This window comes from Sinocyclocheilus anshuiensis, unplaced genomic scaffold, assembly GCF_001515605.1.
Source record: "Sinocyclocheilus anshuiensis isolate Anshui unplaced genomic scaffold, SAMN03320099.WGS_v1.1 scaffold1149, whole genome shotgun sequence".
NCBI classification, from domain to species: Eukaryota; Metazoa; Chordata; class Actinopteri; order Cypriniformes; family Cyprinidae; genus Sinocyclocheilus; species Sinocyclocheilus anshuiensis.
In genome coordinates, this window is record NW_015555317.1 from 581,519 (window position 1) to 603,062 (window position 21,544).

Below are 21,544 nucleotides of genomic sequence, written 5' to 3' on the forward strand. Positions count from 1 at the left end.
GCTGTCGCCCGGAGAGAGACACGTTTTAAGTGCGCGCACTCTCTCCGGGCGAGAGCAGCGTGTATCTGAGCGCGAGCGTCCGGTTTTGCGCGAGAGCAAGGGAAACCCGCGCTGCGCATTGTATTAATGTGCTTTCGCGCTACAATAATGCGCTCTCGACATTTGTCATTAAAATAACGCCATATTCTTTTTACTAGTCAACTTATTTTCGGGTCAGTGTCATAAAAGCTCAGTAAACACTGCAACAGACACAAAGATATATCTTTAATTTCATCACGCTGAATGCTCACTAAAAACTGACGTTTTCAGACCATTTCAAATTTTATTTTGACGTGATACAAAGTAGTGGTATCTAAGCGGGAGAGTTGTTTACTTACTTTATAATTAGTCAATAACGCCATCATTTTCTTCATTCAGGCCGAGAGCTCGCACGAAAACAAGAGGCGGGATTTATCACACAAACCAATCACATCCAATCATAACCGATCATATCCAATTATAGCGCAACGGAGGCATTGCCTGCTCTCACGTGACTTTCCCCCATTCATCTCAATGAGCCTCCAGACAAGTCACAGCACACTTTAGGGTCTCTGTAGAAAGTCTATGGAGCGAAGGGAGGCAAGCCTCCGCTGTAACTTTACCTGCGGGTGTCGCTGTTTGACAGTGTTACTTTATAAAAACGAGTGACTTTTAGACTTTTAATGCCATATTTAGTAATATTTGCGATGTATGTTTGTAATATCGATTATTTTCTAATCCAATTTTTTGAGGAGACACTGCCTCCCTTGCCTCCTCGGAGGAAACGCCCCTGATATATCTCCACCTGGCTGTCTGGCATCATGTACTCGGCCAAGGTCTGATAAAACCACTTTCAAACACTATATTTTCCAGCCCTCCATACACATACAGACAGATCTGTATATTCAAAGCTGTCTGTACATTATGAAGGGCTGTAGTAATATTCCACACACCGCTGTCATACAAACACATTCAAATGACAGCCTTTACATCAGCTATTCAAGATCAGCTTTTCTATAGTGCATTAGAAAAGTGGCCATAAGAAGTCAGGTTTAGAGTGAAGTAATCTGTTACTAATTATTAATATGTTGATTATTTTAGATTGCTGGATGGTTTTAATAATTAATTAGACTGAACAGCCATACAGTTCTCATTACTTATGTTCATAATATAAAACATAAGTTACCTGCTGTTGCTGTACTTCAGTCTCTGTGGATTAGTTTAATCTTGCTGTCAAATGCATGGACAGATTGTTTGATTCTTATATTGAGGTAGATATGGGTTTTTATATGGGCAAAACGTTTGGATTTTAAAGTCTGATTGGACAATTAATGTTTAAAAAAATATAAAAACGCATTTTATTTTATTTTGTTTTATTTTTCCACCCAAATACTCCAGTCCTCAGTGTAATGAATATAACGTTTTTATTTGAAATATAAATCTTTTGTAACATTATAAATGTTTTACTGTCTCTTTTGATCAATTAAATGTGTCCTTGCCTAATAAAATTATTTAAAAAAAAATGTAAAAAATCGCACTGACCCCAAACTTTTGAACGGTAGTGTATACGTGTGTGTGTATATATATTATTCATTATTATTAATATTAATTATTCTAGAACATAATGGCCTAATGAAAGAAATGACAGCAAAATCATTGTAAATATATGATGAATACACAATATATCACGCAGCCTCAACCTCAATTATCAGCCAAATCAAAGAAAGCACACTCATTTTTAGCAAATCATTATTTGGATTTTTTTTTTCTAGTTTAAATTAAGCATTGTTAACTGAAAGCCTATTTTGCAAGTTGCTCCACCCAGCACTGATTAGTAGAAACCGAAATATGTGAACACATGCACTGACTTTTTTCTGTTCCATGTAGTGACTGAAGTCTGCTAACACTGAACTGCTTATTTATCTGGAGAACAAATCTTTGACTATTGTCTTTTCTGCAGTGATGTTTGGCGAGATAAATGAGCTGCGTCATGAAAATTGGTTTAATCAAAAGCTCGGGGATAATAATATCTATATCTGGGATAATTCTCTCCTCTCGACAATAGTTTACTCAAATGCAAATAGCACAAGTGCAGCACTTATTTCCTTATAAATATGCATGTCATATAATCATATGCTGATTTATAAAACAGGTGAGAAGTAAAAAGGTACTTCAGAATCAGACACTGTACAGAAAATATCATTAATTCAGCTGTCTTTTGGGCATGAAAACAGTGATGTGGAAAGCGCGTTACAATGCGTGTTTGCGGTGCTTCAACCTCATCTGCTTTTTAACATCTTATAATTACAATTTCAATTGTGTTTTAACAAATATATATGAAATATTGGTTTTATAACAGGCTTTTAAAAGGTTGTTTACATGGTTTTGATTAGTAGAGTGTGAAAAGAAGCAGAATGATGGTGGAAAAGTGTTCAGACAGCAGTCGCAAAGTTGCAATGTTTATGAGCTTGTATTGGATTGCTTGATAACAGACCACACCTACTCTACAGCTCAATGAACCAATCAGTGACCAGTTATACTTGAAAAACCATATACGCTTAATATTTATTAGAATATATACAATTATTATTTATTTTGTTTAGTTTTTAATAATGATAATAATAATAATAATAATAATAATAATTATTATTATTATTATTATTATTATTATCATTATTTCAACAGTAGAAAATGCTTCCCATATATTTTATGTTATGAATAATTTTATCATTTACTGTTTCAAAATATATAGACAATAAATTGGACATCAAGTGGCATCCCAACACAATATTTAAAGGGGTCATATGATGCTGCTAAAAAGAACATTATTTTGTGTATTTGGTGTAATGAATGTAATGAAGCGGTTTAAGGTAAAAAAAAAAAACACATTATTTTCCACATAATTGAAATCGCATCATATGACCCCTTTAACATGTTTAACTATTTTATTTATTATTTTATTTTAATATTTAACACATTTAATGTATAATGTAGTCTGGCTGTATTTGTATTCTTATTCTCATTCTTTATTTACCAAATATTTACAAATATATGTTTTTGTAAGTGTGACTGGTCCCTGATTGTTTGTCTGAGATGCAGAATGGGTGTGGCCTATTATCAAGCAATCCAATACAAACTCATATACCAGTTTGAGGAATCATGTTTGCAAATTATGTTTGGTGAAGTTAATGGTACAGAAATGAGACACTTCGGCTGTAAAACTATAAAACCACCGTTTAAAAAAAATGGACAAGGAATGTGGTCATCTGTCAGATTATAAATAATGAAAAAGAGCACCTGGTGAAGGAGTCATATGTGTGAATACATTATAATAGCTCGAGTCGATCTTGCACTGCATCCGTCAAGATGAGATCAGCGTGATTCCGCCCGAGGGTCTTTTTACGGTTCGGTTGACAGCAGGACTGGCAGATGCTTATTCTCTCAGTCACTGTGACAACCTGAGTCCATTTTTCAGGCATGAGATCAAATTCAGTGGCTAAATCGGCACAAATATAAAAATGTGGTGGTGCACGCACACGCTGCAGGAGAGAACTGTGGGTACGATTTGAAGTTTCAGCTCTGATTGAAGCCATCCTGCCATGCGATCAAGTTCCACAGCTGTACATGTATGTGATTATGTTTTACCGCATCAGAAAGGCACTCTGACTCATGTTTCAGCAGCCGCAAAGCCAACATGAACGTGCGTGACTTAGTTTAGACTTCACAAATGAGATTCTTGTAACGTTATACATGCACAGAGACTCTGAATAAGCGAAATGGGGGAGTTTTATCTTTAGATTGTCTTTGGCTATGCAGATTCTGCAAACACATGTTCTCTGTACTTGTAAATGTTGAGTAAAGCAGACATTTGATTGCTTTTCTTGTCTAAATGTTCAGCTAGCGTACAGGTTGCTACAGCCCTGTTCATTAACTTTTCATAACTTCTCTGGTTATCAGTTTTTGGAAACATGTCTAATCTAAACCAGTGGTTCTCAACTGGTGGATCACAACCCAAAAATTTACCACAGAGTGACTTTTGTTGATGGGGTCATGGACAGGAGAAAGAAAAGTTAATAAATAAATTTGGAAATGTAAAGATATTTGTATTATTTTGGTTATAGAATTAGGTGCTTCCCATGTATGTTGTTATTTTAATTAATAATGTTTTTAAAAATTGTGTATATATAGGTTCATCATGTATTTTATCAAAATTAATAGAATTATCAATCATATACAATATAATACACTTAACATCAAGTGGCGACTCAACAGAATATCATATTTAATGTTTATTGTAGTCAGTTTTTATTTATTTTTCTTCTTACATTGTTTTGGTTCTTACATTGTTTGGTTTCCATTTCTGTTATTTGTATTATTATTAGTATTATTATTATTGTTGTTGTTATATAAATATTGATATTTTAAATGAAAGAGAATACTGTCCATTTTCTATTTTTTTTTTTAAATATGTTTATCAATTATATTGCAATCAAATAATAATAATAATAATTATTATTATTATATTTACATATATTTGGTTATAAAAATGGTTATAAAATGTAAAAAGTAGGTTTAACAGTTATATTAGAATCAAATTATTATTATTATTATTATTATTATTATTATTATTAACAACAACAACAACAACGAAGAAGAAGAACAACAACAATGTATGATACCAATGAGATTACATTAAACATTAATTATAATAGGCCTACTGTTTTGCCTTGCCACTTGATAATCCAATGTTAATCTAAATCCAAAGCAAAACCTTCTGGGAACCACCAGTTTAAACAAATCTCTCCACTGTAACAGTGTCTGGCTGTACTTGCTCACAAGTCCATGGAGGGGTTTCTGTATATCACCTTTGCCGAGACACTCCACAGAGCATCCCGACTTCCTTCAAAAGAGCTGCAGGCTGCCCCAATATGGCTGTCAATTACCAGCAGAAGCTGTCACTTCCAGTAACATAGAAGGCTACGCTGCATCTCTCATACTAGCTGAGATAACTGCCTGGACCCTTATATATGTAGTGGTAGTTTTCTGGGACAAGGGTTCACGAGTTTCTAACCTCAATCATCAAGGCTAATGGAGAACCACCGAAGCTCTGGCCCTGTGCCGCCACACTTCCTGTGCTCTCCTAAATGCTGTAGTGTGCTCCGGTAAAATGAAGTCTGTGAGGTCTAAAATCAGCCACACTGAACTCTAAGACCCTGTCCGGCATTTACAAACAGATATGGGATGGTAAGTTGCAATCTCATAAAAATGCCGGGTGCATCCGAGCAGTGCCATTAGTTGAATGTGACCGGGCTATTAAAATCATCGCTTGCATAAAACACTCTCTAAAAGCCTCTAGGAAAAGACGGTTCCAGTATCGCCATCATATTCTGTGGATTATTTACTGCGGTAAAATGCGGCTCTCTAACCCAGAACCTTCTAATGCTTTGAGATCAGGCACCTGCATGCTCTTACATCTCACCCAGGTCGTCTGTGCTGGTTATCTGAAAGCTGAGGGTCACAGCTTACCCATGTGCAACCATCAGCTTTAGCCCTTCTGTGCTAGCTTCTGTGCTGGAGTGTAAATCTGATCCGATGGAGGGTGTCTTAAACACACATGACCTGATGGCCACTACACTGAAAAAAAAAAATGGTGTAGAAACCGTTTTCACTTAGAAATGGCTACACTCTTAAGAAAAATGGTTCTAAACAGTACCAGAAAAGGGTTATTCGGCTTGTAACAATAGCAGAACCCTTTTTAGTGCTAAATAGAACCTTTTTTGTAGGGTTCCATATAGAACCATGCTTTGAAAATGCTATATAGGACCTTATTGGTTTTTATAAATAACCTTTTTAATGATAGTTTTTCATTAATATTACTATGTTAATGTCATTAATAATGTAATTAATTAGTATTATTATATGTTATTTATTAATATTGTTTTTTACTCCTCTATCTGCCTGGTCTTATAATATCATGAAGTGTCTCTTAGGGTTTTACATAAAATCAACAACAACAACAACAATGTGTCAATTAGGTACTTTTTTTAATGACGTGAAATTGTAGCAAAAATGACAGTGTTCTAACAACAGTTAATAGCAGAATACATTAATGAATGATGATGGACATTGAACATAAATAAATGCTTAAAGAAATAAAACAAAATAGAACATAAAATAGTGTATTGAAGACCAAGCTCCAGTGAAATATCTTCACAATCCTCTATGATGCCTTTAAGTTAATCATTATCTGTATTTTGGTGTGATTGAATGGCTGTTTCTCTCTGCAGATGATGAGGTTGTAGGATGTCACAGCATCTTTAATGCATAATTGAGTTTAGACTTACAATGTGTCTCCTTTCATTTGTTTGTGAAAACAATTGTTTATGAAGGGTAAAAGTAGTATGTGAGCACTTCACAATGTTAAAAGGAAAAAGTAATATAAAGTCAAGGGATAGCTGGGTATGTTTACGCATAAACCCTAGTAATAAAAAAAATATCTAACAAAATGGACCAACAATTCAATATCTTTGTTACTTATTGAAGAAAAGGAGAGTATCCTTACCTGAATAGAGCTGGTCACACTCGCATGTTCTCTTAAACTAAAAAGAGAAAAGACATAGGAAACCAATTAGCATTTGAAAGTTTTAATTTATAGACATTTTAAGAAAGAAATTATTTACCTGTTGAGAGTGTGTTGACAGTCTGTGTAGTTTGATGGCTGAGCTCCAGAAAATCAGTAATGAGGCATCTTAGAGTGTAGCCTCGGTTAGAGTTTTACATGAAAAAAACAGCAACAATAACCACAACAGCAGCATGTTGTGTGAATTATGTTTTTATTGACATGCAAAATTATCAGTGCTCTTAACAACAGTTATTAGCTGAATACATTAATGAATGACAATTGACATTGAACATGAATAAATACATAACGAAGTAAAACACAAAATAAGAACAAAACAATAGATGTGACCAAGTCCAAGTTTCACTGACCAAGTTTCAGTGAAACAATCACAATCCAATCAATATGATGCCTTAAAGTCCATCATTTTGGTGTGATTAAGTGGCTATTTTTCTCTGTAGATGATGAGGTTGTGGGATGTGATACATCTGAAATACACAATTAAGTTTAGAGTTACTGTACATTGTGTCCATGTGTTTGTGTAAAAACAATTTTTTATGAAGGCCAAAAGCAAAAATGGACAGTATGTGAGCCCGTCACAATCTTAAAAGAAAAAAGTGATATAAAGTCATGGGATAGTTTTAATATTTATTGTGACTGGGCATGTTTATATAAACCCAAGTAATAATAAAAAATATCTAACAATATGAATTATACATTCATTGTCTCTTTTACTTACTTAGTGGAGAAGAGGAGAGAAGTGTCCACAGCTTAGCAGAGCTGCACACACTTATATGTGACCAAAAACTAAAAAAATAATAATAAAAGAGATAAGAACATGTTTGTTTGGAAGCCAGTTACATTTTTAAAGTTAAATTTGTATTTACGTTTTAAGAATGAAATCATTTACCTGTTGAGGGTGTGTTGACAGTCTGTAGTTGGATCACTGAACTCCAGAAAATCAGTAATGAGGAGCTTTCAGGGTGTTTCAACATGCAGTTTCAACTTTGTCAAAGAGCACCAAAATTGCATAAGAGTGTAATAGATTTCACAAACAATTACAAAGAAACCGCAAGTAGCACATTGAAATTGACGTACATGCTCCAATAATCTGTTTTGTTATTATTGTTTTCAACTTTGAAAAATCATTTTTTACAGTGTTTATTAGGGTCTTTGTGTGTGTGTGTGTGTGTAAAAGACATTTATACAAATAAATGCTTGGTGCATTTCTGTATAAATTGTTCATAAATCTATTCTTATTGCTATCAGTTTAGTGTGTGTGTGTGAGAGAGATAATATATATGTATATGTCATAAATTAACACAATTCATCATGATAAATGATTCCCTGATATATTGATGTTTAAAGTTTAGGTATATAATATATTATAATCCACTCCCCACCTCTCTCTCTCAAATTCAAATTCAAAATTGCTTTATTGGCATGACTGTAAAAAATACAGTTGTGCAAAATTAATTATAAAAACGTAAGTATTACCATTTATTTGAATTAATTTTAGTATAATTTGGAATAAATTGTTAAATATAAGCAAGGCAAGTTTATTTCTATAGCACATTTTAACACAATGGTAATTCAAAGCGCTTTACATAAAAAGGATTTAAAATAATAATAATATAATCACAACAGATGCATAAGAAATAATAATAATAATAATATAAAAATAATTAAATTTAAAGGTTATCCAGTTTGTAATTTGCTCACATTTAGCTCACTTTCGACTGTTATCCCGAAATTATCTCATGTAGCTCGGTTTGCAAGCCGAAGGAGTATTGGCTCGCAGCTCCACAATTTCTCTCTCTCTTTCCTGTAGAACAACACTGCTGCTGATTAACAGCACACACTAGCTCTCTTTAGACGAGCAAAGATGGTTTATATAACAGGTTGTTTGATAATGCAATTTAGCATATTAGAACGCACTTCTCGAGTTCTTCTACTAAATTGAGCGTCCGTGTCCCCCTTGCACAAGTGTTGCACAATTTTGAGAAATTTCCTCCCCATTCACTTTTTCATTTTGCGTGATTGCAGCTAAATATTTCTCTGAAGCTGTGTCAGTATTATGCGGCGTGCGTAGCAGGACGTGAAACCCAGATGTCAGTACAAAAGCGATGCTGTTATTAAAAAGATATGAAACCATGCACAAGGCCAATACAAGGTTTTGTTTCAGTTGAATGAATTCAATCTCGGCGATCTCTCCATGCTGCACTGAATGCAGAGTTGAACCCATAGCTCAACACATACAGTACCATCTCATAAGACTTCAAAGGATCTCAAAAACAATGTTCTGGGTAACCAGTGAGGTCTGTAATACCTTTCTAATAGCATTTCCATTCATCTTAATGCCATTTGCTCAGCTTGCACAGGATTTCCCCGGAAATATGCTTAGTAATTGTGTAGTTTAGGATCTGTTGTTATTTTTTAACATTTCAAAAAAATTTAAATAAAATGTAAATACAATAAATATAATTTTTATGTTTTATTTTTCAATTTATATAAATATTTTCATATTGTACCCCTTTAGAAGGTGCTGGTTCTCTGATGCATGGTGATATAAGTTGTTTGATAGAGTTGTGAATGTGAACATTGTGATAAAAAGACAGTGTACCATGAAATAATGGCAACAAACATTGAAAGAAATGTACAGTTCAACGAGCCAGATTCATAAACAAAATACTTTTATAAACAGGTTCTTTATTGAATCAAAAATGTAAAGCATGAACAGTGTAGTCTGACTCATGAACAAATGACTAGTTGCTTTTAGTGAATGAGAAACATGTAACACAATTATCTGATTCACAAACAAATTACTCGTATGAACCAGTGCTATTTAATGAATTAAAACCATACATTTCAACCAGTGTACTCCAATCGACAAACAAATGTTTTTTGTGAACTAGTTCACAAACTAGGATCAAAAACGTAAGATGCAATCAGTGCAGTCCGATTCACAAACGACTCCTATGAATCAGTTATTTTTAATGAATCAAAATTGTACATTTCAACCAGTGTTGTCCAATTCACAAACAATGACTCTTATGAACCGGTTCCATTTAATGAATCAGAAATGTAAAGTGCAACAAGTGTAGTCCGATTCACAAACAAACGAATCTTATGAACCGGTTCTACTTAATGAATCAAAAACATACAGTGCAACCAGTGTAGTCTGATTCACAAACAATGACTCTTATGAACTGTTTTGAATTGTTGAATTGTGTTTTTTTTTTTTACCTAAACATACAACATGTCTAGTTTAGCTCGATTCCTGAAGCAAATCACACTGTTTTAATCGTTCAAAAAAAAAAAAAAACTACCCCATAAACACTACCTTGTGTAATTTAATGTGCTATAAAATTATTTTTCAAAGCCGTAAATAAAACAAAGATTACTTCATTTTAAAGGGGTCATATGATGTTGCTAAAAAGAACATTATTTTGTGTATTTGGTGTAATGAAATGTGTTTATGCAGTTTAAGGTTAAAAAAAAACACATTATTTTCCACATACTGTACATTATTGTTTCTCCTCTATGCCCCACCTTTCTGAAACGCGTCGATTTTTACAAATCTCATCGGTCTGAAAAGCAAGGTGTGCCCAGTTCTTGCATGGCCAGCATACTCACCGGACATGTCACCCATTGAGCATGTTTGGGATGCTCTGGATCGGCGTATACGATCAGCGTGTTCCAGTTCCTGCCAATATCCAGCAACTTCGCACAGCCATTGAAGAGGAGTGGACCAACATTCCACAGGCCACAATCAACAACCTGATCAACTCTATGCGAAGGAGATGTGTTGCACTGCGTGAGGCAAATGGTGGTCACACCAGATACTGACTGGTTTTCGGACCCCCCCAGACCCCCCCAATACAGTAAAACTGCACAATTTAGAGTGGCCTTTTATTGTGGCCAGCCTAAGGCACACTTGTGCAATAATCATGCTGTCTAATCAGCATCTTGATATGCCACGCCTGTGAGGTGGATGGATTATCTCGGCAAAGGAGAAGTGCTCACTAACACAGATTTAGACAGATTTGTGAACAATATTTGAGAGAAATAGGCCTTTTGTGTACATAGAAAAACTCTTAGATCTTTGAGTTCAGCTCATGAAAAATGGAGGCAAAAACAAAAGTGTTGCGTTTATAATTTTGTTCAGTGTATATTTTACAAGAAAATACTGTTTCAGTCTACTTAAAAAGATGTTTAATTCGACATGTTTCTTTATAATTATTTGTGAAATGTACCTATTTATTCATTATTTACAATTTTGATGTGAAAATTGTTTCAAAGTAAATCCTAAGCCAATTTTTTATTCAGTGATTCAGCCAGCAGAAAGAGTATATCTTGATAAATGCCCATATAAATCAAAATTAAGAACATAATCGAATCAATGAATCAGCCTTAGCAGTAATGCAATTATATTCTCTATAAGTAATCTTCCCTAGTACAGTCTTTGTGTTTCATAGGTCTTACCAGGTGGTGTTGCCATCCTGCAAGCAGAGGTGGCATGTGCCACCCGATTGGGGGAAGTGGCGCTTTGCCACGGCCAGCCATGCCATGTTCACTGAAGGATGTTTGAGATGGTGTGTGTGTATGTGGTCCATGGTCCATTAACAGAAGGATTGATTTGACACCAGCCCCGTCCCCCTGTTTGTGTGATCGTGTGTGTGTGTGTGTGTGGGACAGGCGACTCCCTTCAGCAGGACAGATTGCTTTGCTGGTCTATGGCGGTGACACCTGCCTCTTGCCAAAACAGACCCACTGCTCACTGAGGACCTGCTGAGAACCGTGTCTGTCTGCCCTGGCAGCTGCTCCTATTGGCTGCCTGCCACAAGCTCCGCCTACTTTCCACACCATCTTGAGGTGGTAGAGGTTGGGAGGGACTTCCCATAATCCCCATTTGACTGACAGCGGGAGAAGGCCGCTCCCAGAGGGGCATCACTGCCGAGGGAACAGTAGCCAGATCAACATGGAAAGTGAAGTGGCACACAGGCGAACACTGGCTATGTTCAGAATAGCACACTACCATATTTTGCATACTAATTTTGAAGTATGCAAAATATGTACATTTTCTTTGTGTGTAACACCCGTAAGAACTTTTTTTTTTTTTCCTGTGACACGAATGAACCAGAAGTAAGTTTTAGATTTTTAAAACATTCTTAACACTAAGAAAAAAAAAATGTAAGAACTGTTCACTGAAAGGTTCTTTGGCGAACCAAATATGGTTCTTTTATGGAGTGTAAGTGCAGTGTGCAGTAAGTGATATGCTAGTATTCTGAACATATTCACACTGAACATTTTTCAGTTTCTTTCAAAATAAATTGTTTGGGCACAATCAAAGACGGCCCTGATAAGACGTGAGAAATCACAAACAGAATCTGAGAGTTGTTTATTTATTTATTTTTAAATCGTGTTAATTCGTTTCACTCAGCACTGCGCTAATGTAATCTCCAGAACAGCAGTGTTTCTGACAGGTTTTAAGGCAGATTGTGATCTGTGCGCTACACAAGGACAGTTGCAAAGAATGTAAATTACATTTCATTACTCTGGGTTAATAAACCCCAAGAGGTAATTGGGCATGCAAATTATGTTGAAAACACTTTTTTGAATAACGGTTTATGCTTTTAAAGGTCTAGTTCACCCAAAGAAATCTTATAATTCAGCAAATATTAGTATGAATTTCAGTATGTTCCTCACACAAATGTATCATATGACTTAAAAAAAAAAACATAATAGCCATATAATATATAATATTAAAATGCTTATATAGCGCACAAGTCATGTGGGCTACTTGTATGGTTTGACAGCATCCATCTTTTTCACTTTCATTGTTTTGAAAAGTGTAGTATGAATAATCCTTCCACAAAAAAAAAAGTATATATTTGGAACAACATGAGGAGTAGAGGAGTTTGTCAGAATAGATTTGGAGTAATTTAGCATTCCATCACTTGCTCACCAATGGATCCTCTGCAGTGAATGGGTGCCGTCAGAATGAGAGTCCAAACAGATGATAAAAACATCACAATAATCCACACCACTCCAGTTCATCGATTAATGACTTTTGAAGTGAAAAGCTGCATTTTGTAAGAAACAAATCCATCATTAAGATGTTTTTAACTTCAAACTGTTGCTTCCTGCTGAAATACGAGTCCTCTTCCATAATATTTTCCAGTAAAAAAGCAATCTTGTCTGAATTGGGAGAGAAACGCTGTTTGCAAGCAAAAATGGTCCACACATTCTAAACGCGAATATTGGATTTTGATGTGAGAGGACAGCAGGAGATGGACCTTTTCACTGGAGGAATCGTTATTATGGACTTGGACCAGAAATTTTGCATTTAATTCTTACAAACACGCAACGTTTCACTTCACAAGACATTAATTGATGGACTGGAGTTGTGTGGATTACTTGTATGTTATTGCGATGTTTTTATCATCTGTTTGGACTCTCCTTCTGACGGCACCCATTCACTGCAGAGGACCCATTGGTGAGCAAGTGATGTAATGCTACATGTCTCCAAATCTGTTCCAATGAAGAAAAAATCCTCCACGTCTTGGATTTTCATTTTTGGGTGAACTATTCCATTAAAATGAAAAAAGAACAGCAGATTCCATCATAAGCGCAAATATTGTTTGCCCGATGCCCTAAATGACACTCACTGTGTTTATTTATTTATGGCCCAGTGGTGAGGTCATGATCACGTGTTTGTAAGAGTCTTCATAATTTATATCTCAAAGCACTAGTGCTCGTCACGCTTGTTTTATGGCTGAGGTGATGTTAGGTGCAGACTCTTTTCATTTCTGCTCATTCGCCACCATGAGGATGACACATATTTAGACATACCGTCTTTTGTAAATTACAGACAACATGCCAAATCCTCCTGCATGCCCCTTCACGTCACTCATGCACGCTCTGAACCTGAATTATTAATATCACTGTTATTTTTTTCCATGGTTATTATTATGTTGCAGTTGTTAAGAAACAGATTTTGCCTTTGGCCATCACAGTAGGGGTTTTCATGTGTAGTGTGGGCTTTCAGCGTCGTGCTGCTGTGAATTTTGATGAGACCTTGAAAACTAAATTTTCTCTCATTAAGAGACTCTAAAAAGTCTCATTTTTAGTACGTTTTGCTTTCACTCACAACACAAACAGAAAACAAAGACTGTGATAAAACAGAGACAAAGACAAATGTGACAAATCATATATACACTATAAAAGTATTCAGGCAGGTAATGTAGGGACAAACTGTAAATATGTAAATATTTAAGTCCTTTGTATTTATACATGTACATGTGTATATGTAATGCATTTGTGCATTTAATTGTGTTTTATATTTTATAAAACTAATATTTTATATTACTAAGATATATAAGATAATGTGTATATATATACTGTGTATACTGTGTATATATATATAGGATAGTATATATTTAGGATATATTTAGATAATAATTTAGGATAGTTATGAGTGAGAACTGTTTGATCCAGTGTTATTGCTTACCAGTGTATTATACTGTATGCTTTAGTGTTTGAACAGATGCAGACACTGGGGTGACAGACATTATGGCATCAATATAAACATATAAATCTTATTTGTTGCAGTTTATAACAGACTACACTTGAAATGAATCTGAATCTAATTTCAGTTTCACACTCAAGGCTTCATCCTTGTTTTCTTTGTCTTTTCATTGTCTTATTGTATATCATGGCACATTTTAATGTAAGCCGGCTGATGAGTGCAAACTAAAATCCAATGAAAGCGCATCAGTTCTGCTCAGAGACATTAACTGACAGGCACATTAGTTTCTAGCGTGTGTGAAGTAGTGCTGTTTTTTTTTTTTTTTTCTTTTTCCCTGTATTTCTCAAAGTATTCTTTACCTTTCATCTCTTCCAAATTAAAAGGAAGCTTTCTGCTTTCTTATTTTTTGAAGTACAAAGGAGGCCAGGTTTTAATGGTTAACATGAAACACATGAAACAAACTCATTTTACCTGCATAATATGATTGTATTTTTGAAAAAACAAGGTAATCAATGAGAAATGATCTGATTCTGATTTGATCTATCAGAAACTGAGTGGAGCTTGAAAAGTATAAAGAAAGTAAGTCAGTTTTGATGTCATGTTGACCTAAAAGCTGCTTTATTAAAGCAACTGGATGCAAGTTTTGACCTTGAAATATCAATTTTAAAGTCTGATGGTACACTGACTTCTAAAAAGGCGAATGGCTTGTTTCTTTACCACATTTCCCCCCAAAAATGTCTGATCTGGGAGTAAGTTAGTGTGAATGGCTATGAAATTTTGCAAAAAGGGTGGATTGTTTTACTGCAACAACAAATGCATGAGTACAGCTATTCACTGTAATTACAACAGTGATATATTTACCACAGTGAATTTCACTCACTTAATTGCAGGCTCCAAAGTCGCAAAAATACACAAAACTACTTACAGTTGCTTTAAATTTCTTCATTGCTAACTGCACTGTATCATATTGAATAGAAACCTTTAAATATTAGTAGAAATTTTTGACAAAAATTAAATGGTGTGCTATTTCTTTATTTTAAAGACGGTTATGATAACAGGGTGAATTATTTAGCCAATTATAATCTACCACTTTCTCTCTACACACATACAGTACACACATTTTCTCGCTCTCAGTTGGTGAGGTGTTGGAGTTTAGAAAGAGATCTCAACAGGAACACATTACTGTCTCGTCTGCTCCTAAATGTCCTCTCTGATGGCATCAGTGCTCGTCTGCGGATCTTCAAAGAGGCTTATTTTACTAAACCAAGATTTTTTTCCTCCCCAAAAAAGGAAAGCGTTTTTACTCCGAGGCCCCATTTAATAGAGGTCTCAGTTAAAGTTTGTTTGAATATCAACTTGGTCTCAAATGTTTCTCAGATACTATAGCTCACATTATTTGGTTTTGAAAGACTTGTGATTCTAGACTTTTTGGTCAATTTGAGCATAGTTTGAGACATCTTTTAGATCTCTTCTAAAACTCTTAAGGAGAAAAATGAGCAATTTCTTTCCACTCTCTGAATTATCTGATGGACTTAAGCAAAGGATGATGGAGAAATGTGGTCTCATTGCAAGAGAAACAATTGAGATATTAACAAGCTCTCATTTGTGATTTTTGTTTTGTTTTTGAATATTGTCTGTAGTGTAATTAAATCTGTAATGAAAAAAAAAAATCAACCAAATCTCTCTCTGTCTGGCAGGAGCTGTCTGAGGTGAACTCCACACAGGTGAGGAGTCAGACGAACACGGCTCGTGTGGACGGATTACGGCCGGGCACCATGTACGTGATGCAGGTTCGCGCCAGGACGGTTGCCGGTTTCGGCAAATACAGCAGCAAAATGTGCTTCCAAACCCTCACAGATGGTACGAACCCCCACGCCAACGCCTGCCTGTGTTTGTGTGTGTGTTGTGTGTGTGTGTGCGCGGAGGCACTTTTTGGATCTGGGTGATCTCATTCCTTGAGCAGATTTATTTAGAGTTGTAGAAATAAATGTTCACTATTCCATTTTTATGCTCAGTAGATTTCCAAGTTTGACTGATCATCACTGTGTATCATAGACAGGTTGTGTGTGTGTGTGTGTGTGTATTTGACTGTTCTCCAGACAAACTGCTTAGTTCAATGATTTTTCATCAGGACCATGTGTGGCATTCAAGCTTTCCCAGAATGCTTAGCTCATTGATTAGAGCATGATGTGAATAATCATCTATCCATCTATCTGTCTGTCTGTCTGTCTGTCGATCGTTCTATCTATCTATCTATCTATCTATCTATCTATCTATCTATCTATCTATCTCGTTCTATCGTTCTATCTATCGTTCTATCTATCTATCTCGTTCTATCGTTCTATTTATCTATCTATTGTTCTATCTATCTATCTTGCTCTTTTTTTTATCATGCTTTGTTGTCTTATTTGTTCCTCCCAGCCAGCTTTCTCATTCTTTCTATCACTCTTTTCACTCTCTTTCTCTGTTTTTTTTTTCTTTCTTTTTTTCTCACTCACTCTCAGTGGAAGTGAGTGGATGTTTATTGTGTCTTTTGGCTCATTTCATTCATTAGTGGCACACAAACAAAATAAAAATTCCGTTTGTTTCATCTGTGGTGCATTTGATTGTTTTCAAACTTTAAAATGGACAACAAGAAACATGAATCTCTCTCTTTCTCTCTCTCCCTCAAACACACACACACACACACACACACACACACACACACGTAACCTCTGTCTCTCATTAAAACTCATTAATGTGTTTGATTAATGGCTCTGTATCTGTAGTCTAGCATGTCCTGCCTGATGACTGTGCCAGGGATACACACACACATTCCAGGGGGACTGGACTCTACAGGACAGAAAGTAATCCGCCAGGCAGCTGGCTATTTCATGGGGCTTCACACACAAACACGCACACTTTACCTGCCCAGCTCACTCACACATTCATTTTTTAGGCTTCATCTTTTACACAACCCTCCTTGTCTTTGCTGTCACACTGGTATAAATATAACTGAACTGCACTGGCAATCTGGGACAGACACACAAAGAGACACAGGTCTAATGTGTAAACATGGCCCTATTATTAGATGGTATGTTACATCTTTCTTTACTATAATACATGCATTTGTGATTTAGAGCTGCATTTATGCATGTTATCCAAAGTGACTTACATTGCATTCAAGGTATATGCTTTATCAGTTAATGCATTCTCTAAGAATCAAGCCCATGACCTTGGCATTGCTAGCACCATGCTTTACTGTTTGAGCTACAAGATATGCAGGATATTCATAAACAAAGCACACAAGTCAACTACGTAGTGAAATCGCATATACACACATGCATGCAACAAACTTGCAAATCAGGCATAAAAATGCACACAATCAAAATATGCATGGCTGATTTTTGTGTTTGTTTCATGCATTTGTATGTGATCTGCATGATTGATTTGTATGTTTCAGCTTTGAAGGTGGTTTTTTTTTGTTACATGTTTGTTTGTTTGTTTGTTTGTTTGTTTGTTTGTTTAGTGTGTGTGTGTGTGTGTGTGTTGCATGTTATGTTTGCTGTCTATGTATATGCAAGTTTGTGGCATGTGTGTACGGTATTTGTAATTTTAATGGTTGTTTTATATTTATGTTTTGTTGACTGCATGTGTGCTATTTGCATGATTATGTGTTTCAGTTTTGGATGTGTGTTGCATGTTCAGTGTGTGTGAATCTGCATAGCTGATTTGCTAATTTTTTTAATGCATCTGGGTGCGGTTTGCATGATTGATTGTTGCATATATGCTAGGTGAATGTGAGTATGTTGCATGTTTGGTGTATGTATTTGCATGGCATACACAAATATGTTGAATATGTGTTTGTGTATTTTTGATTTGTATGTTTGTTTTGTTCATTGCGTGCGTGATTTGCATAAATGATTTGTCTTTAAGTTTTGGTTGTTTGCATGTTGTGTGCATGTTCTGCAAGTTTGTTATGTTTGTTGAATGTTCAGTGTGTATTTGCATGGCTCATTTGTCTGTTTGTTGCATGGATGTGGTTATGATTTGTATGATTGATTTGTTTTATTTTCAGTTTTTGTTGCTTGCATGCATTGCATGTTGTGTATTTGCATGAATAGTATGAATGTGTTTGTATGCGATTTGAATGGTTTGTGTGCTTATCTGTCAAAGTGTGTTTGTCGCATGCATGTTGCAGGTTTTGGGTTTGTGTATTTGTAACGTATTCAAATCAATCATGCAAATCACACACATGCATGCAATACACACACAAATCAATCATGTAAATTCATGTCAGTATACATGCACTCAACAAACAAACAAACAGGCACGCACGCTTATACATACTCTTCATCAAGCAGTGTTGAAATATAGTATTGACCAACTCAAATTAAATGGAAAGTACAGACAGAGCACAATGATGTCACACTGATTAAGACAAATTTCTGCATGCGTGTGTGTGCAGGCGTAACCGTGCCGTCATACTTACTAAAGTAATTAGTGCCCGCGTTCACTCTGCACCAGCTAACGGGTACGTCCACTGGCATTCTGCCATGGCACGACATTCGTTACGACAATTCGCACCATTCATGGGGGAGAGAAGTCCACCTCACGCACACACACCTTCTCTAGAATCATAACACATGCTCTCCTTGGAGTCTGTCTCTTTCTCTCTTATTTTGACAGTCAGGTGTAATGACGAATAAATTATTCTGTTAAATGAGGTGTGTTTAAGCCCAGTACACACAGAGACTGCACTACTTCCCGTTGGCCATTATGGATTTAGCCAGCATGCTAAAAACGACCACGAGTGCAAATTATTATTATTATTATTATTATTATTATTATTATTATTTTATTTTATACATATTTATTTATTACAGTTTTATTGGAAAAGAAATAATCTAAAGGGGTTTAAATTACCCCAATTATTGGCAACAGGGTTGCAAAAATCAACCATTAAATAATAAAATATAATATTTAATTTGTTAATTCATACATTTGTACTAATTTATAACTTTTTTATTTAATTTTTGTTGGAAGAAAATAATCCAAAAGGTTTCAAGCTATCCCAATTGTTAGTAACCAGGTTGCAAAAATTGTATTAAATTATTACATATAAATTAAACTATTAATATTAAATATAATATAATAAAAACAAATCTCATATAATATTAAATTTGACCTCATTGTTTATTTTATGTAATTTTTATTGGATGAAAATAATCAAAAGAGGTTTAAAAGATCCCAATTGTTGGTTACAAGGTTGATAAAAATTAAATGTGTTATATATTAAATTATAAAAATGTAAATAATTCAATTAAACCATTAAATTAAATATAAAACAGTACAAGATAATAAAATTAAATCTCATATAATATTTAATTTGACCTCCTAAGATTGACTATCATCATAAGGGCTAAGCACATCCTTTCACTGACCACTGACTTTATTGTATTAAGAGTTTTCTATCCTTGTTAATTGATAGTGTCCTGTCAATTATTTTAGAAATTAAGCAATAAAACTTAGTATTTAAATATTTACTAAACAATTACCCAGTTCACTTGTTATTTATAAACCTTTGATTTTGTGTCATTAAATGTTAAGTCTCATGTTCTACCAAAACATTGTTCTGTCAAAGCTTACTGAAAATTCGTTATCTCCCGCAGGAAAACCCGCCATGTGAATATCCTGCTCTTCATGGGCTACACCACCAAACCCCAGCTGGCTATAGTTACACAGTGGTGTGAAGGCTCGAGTCTCTACCACCACCTGCACATCATCGAGACCAAGTTTGAGATGATCAAGCTGATTGACATTGCCCGTCAGACAGCTCAGGGCATGGAGTGAGAGACACTCAAAAGTTTTTAGAGAAAAATTACTATAGCAATGTAATGTTTAACAATAAAGAATCCATTTAGTCTTCTGGCTTGAATAGAAAGCGTGAAACCTGCTGCCATTATGATACTCAATTGCTCAGGTTATCATGCATGAATTTATTTATTATTTTATTTTATTTTTTTATTCTAGTGTGCTGTGACACACATATTTACACACAAATGCAAAGTTTTAATACACCTTCATTCACAAAACAAATGCATGTTATGTGTGGAAATTGTGAATTAAAATGAGTCGCGCTTGCTTTGCACTGGTTTAAACTGATCTAAACCAGTGTCTACTTGCAGTCCAGTTGGGACACCCTGTGCTGGTTATATTCGATTGTGTTACGCTGTTTCTTCCCACGTTTGGCCTGTTTGGAGTGAAGTACACACTTTAGAATAACACAAAACAACCATAAACATGTTATGCATCCAATAAACATGCAACATATTAAAAAATGTTACTGCTACTGTTCAAAAGTTTGGGGTTGGTAAGATTTTTATTTTATATTTTATTTTATCCAAAATACAGGAAAAAATAATACTGTGAAATATTATTAATTTAAAATAACTGTTTTCTATTTTAATATATTGCAAAATATAGTGGTAGAAAGAAACATTCAAGAAAACGGTTGTGTTGCCTGATGTTTTTGTGGAAACTGTGAAGCATTTTTCAAGATTCTTTGGTGAATAAAAAGTTCAAAAGAAAGGAATTTATTACAGCAATGTAAATGTCCTTCCCGTTACTTTTAAATTACGTTACCAATTTAATGCATCTTTTCTGAGAAACAAAAAAGAAAACTAAAAATGTTTTTGAACAGTAGTGTGCATAATGCAAGTTTACTTAGAATGCAATGAAGTCATAAGTCTGTCAAGTAATGATGTATATCAGTCTTTTTCACTCATGCTGCCTCTAGTTTCTTCCCCCCTAGCTTTCTCAGACACACTTTCTCTCTAATTCTTCTATGTTTACATAGCTTTGTGATGCTAGCCACATTTTTTTAGTTTGCAATTTAGCTGCTTAAAATTATGAGTAGCTTGTAGCTTAGCATGCTAGGATCTCAAAGTAGCTTCTTCAAACCACACGAATGTTTGTTCTCCTGGATGTGTGTGAGCAAGTCGAGGGTTTGTTTGTATTTGACCATCGATAAAGGCCATTCCATTCTCTTCTTTGTTGTTTTTAGACTGTGACGGCAGGATTAGCCGTGCTGATGGACCGCACACATCACTCACACACACTTCACTAGTCGCTGTCTTTCGGCTGTGTACCTTAAGTGTTTTTCCTGTCTGTCCTTTTCCATCGCTCTTTCTCAGTTGACATCTGTCAGCGCTAGGCATTAGTATTACCTGACCACCGTGATTCAGCGCTTCCTTTTGTATCATTGGTATCACTCTATTAGCCCTCTCTCTTTCACCCATCTCTTCCATTTCATTCAAAGCTCACACCTCCTCACAGTTCTTAAATCTATATTCTTCCCTTTTTCCATACGTCTTTGTGACCGCCGCCCCCCGCCC

At 35.2% G+C, this 21,544-nt stretch overlaps 1 protein-coding gene across 1 annotated transcript in view; it reads left to right on the forward strand.

Annotated features, from left to right (window-relative positions):
* Positions 1-21,544, forward strand: part of LOC107671589 (ephrin type-B receptor 1) — a 248,840-nt gene that overhangs the window by 199,784 nt on the left and 27,512 nt on the right. The window contains exon 7 of the mRNA XM_016464503.1: positions 15,866-16,028. Within this exon, the coding sequence (XP_016319989.1) occupies positions 15,866-16,028 (163 nt within the window). The remainder of the gene's footprint in view (positions 1-15,865; positions 16,029-21,544) is intronic.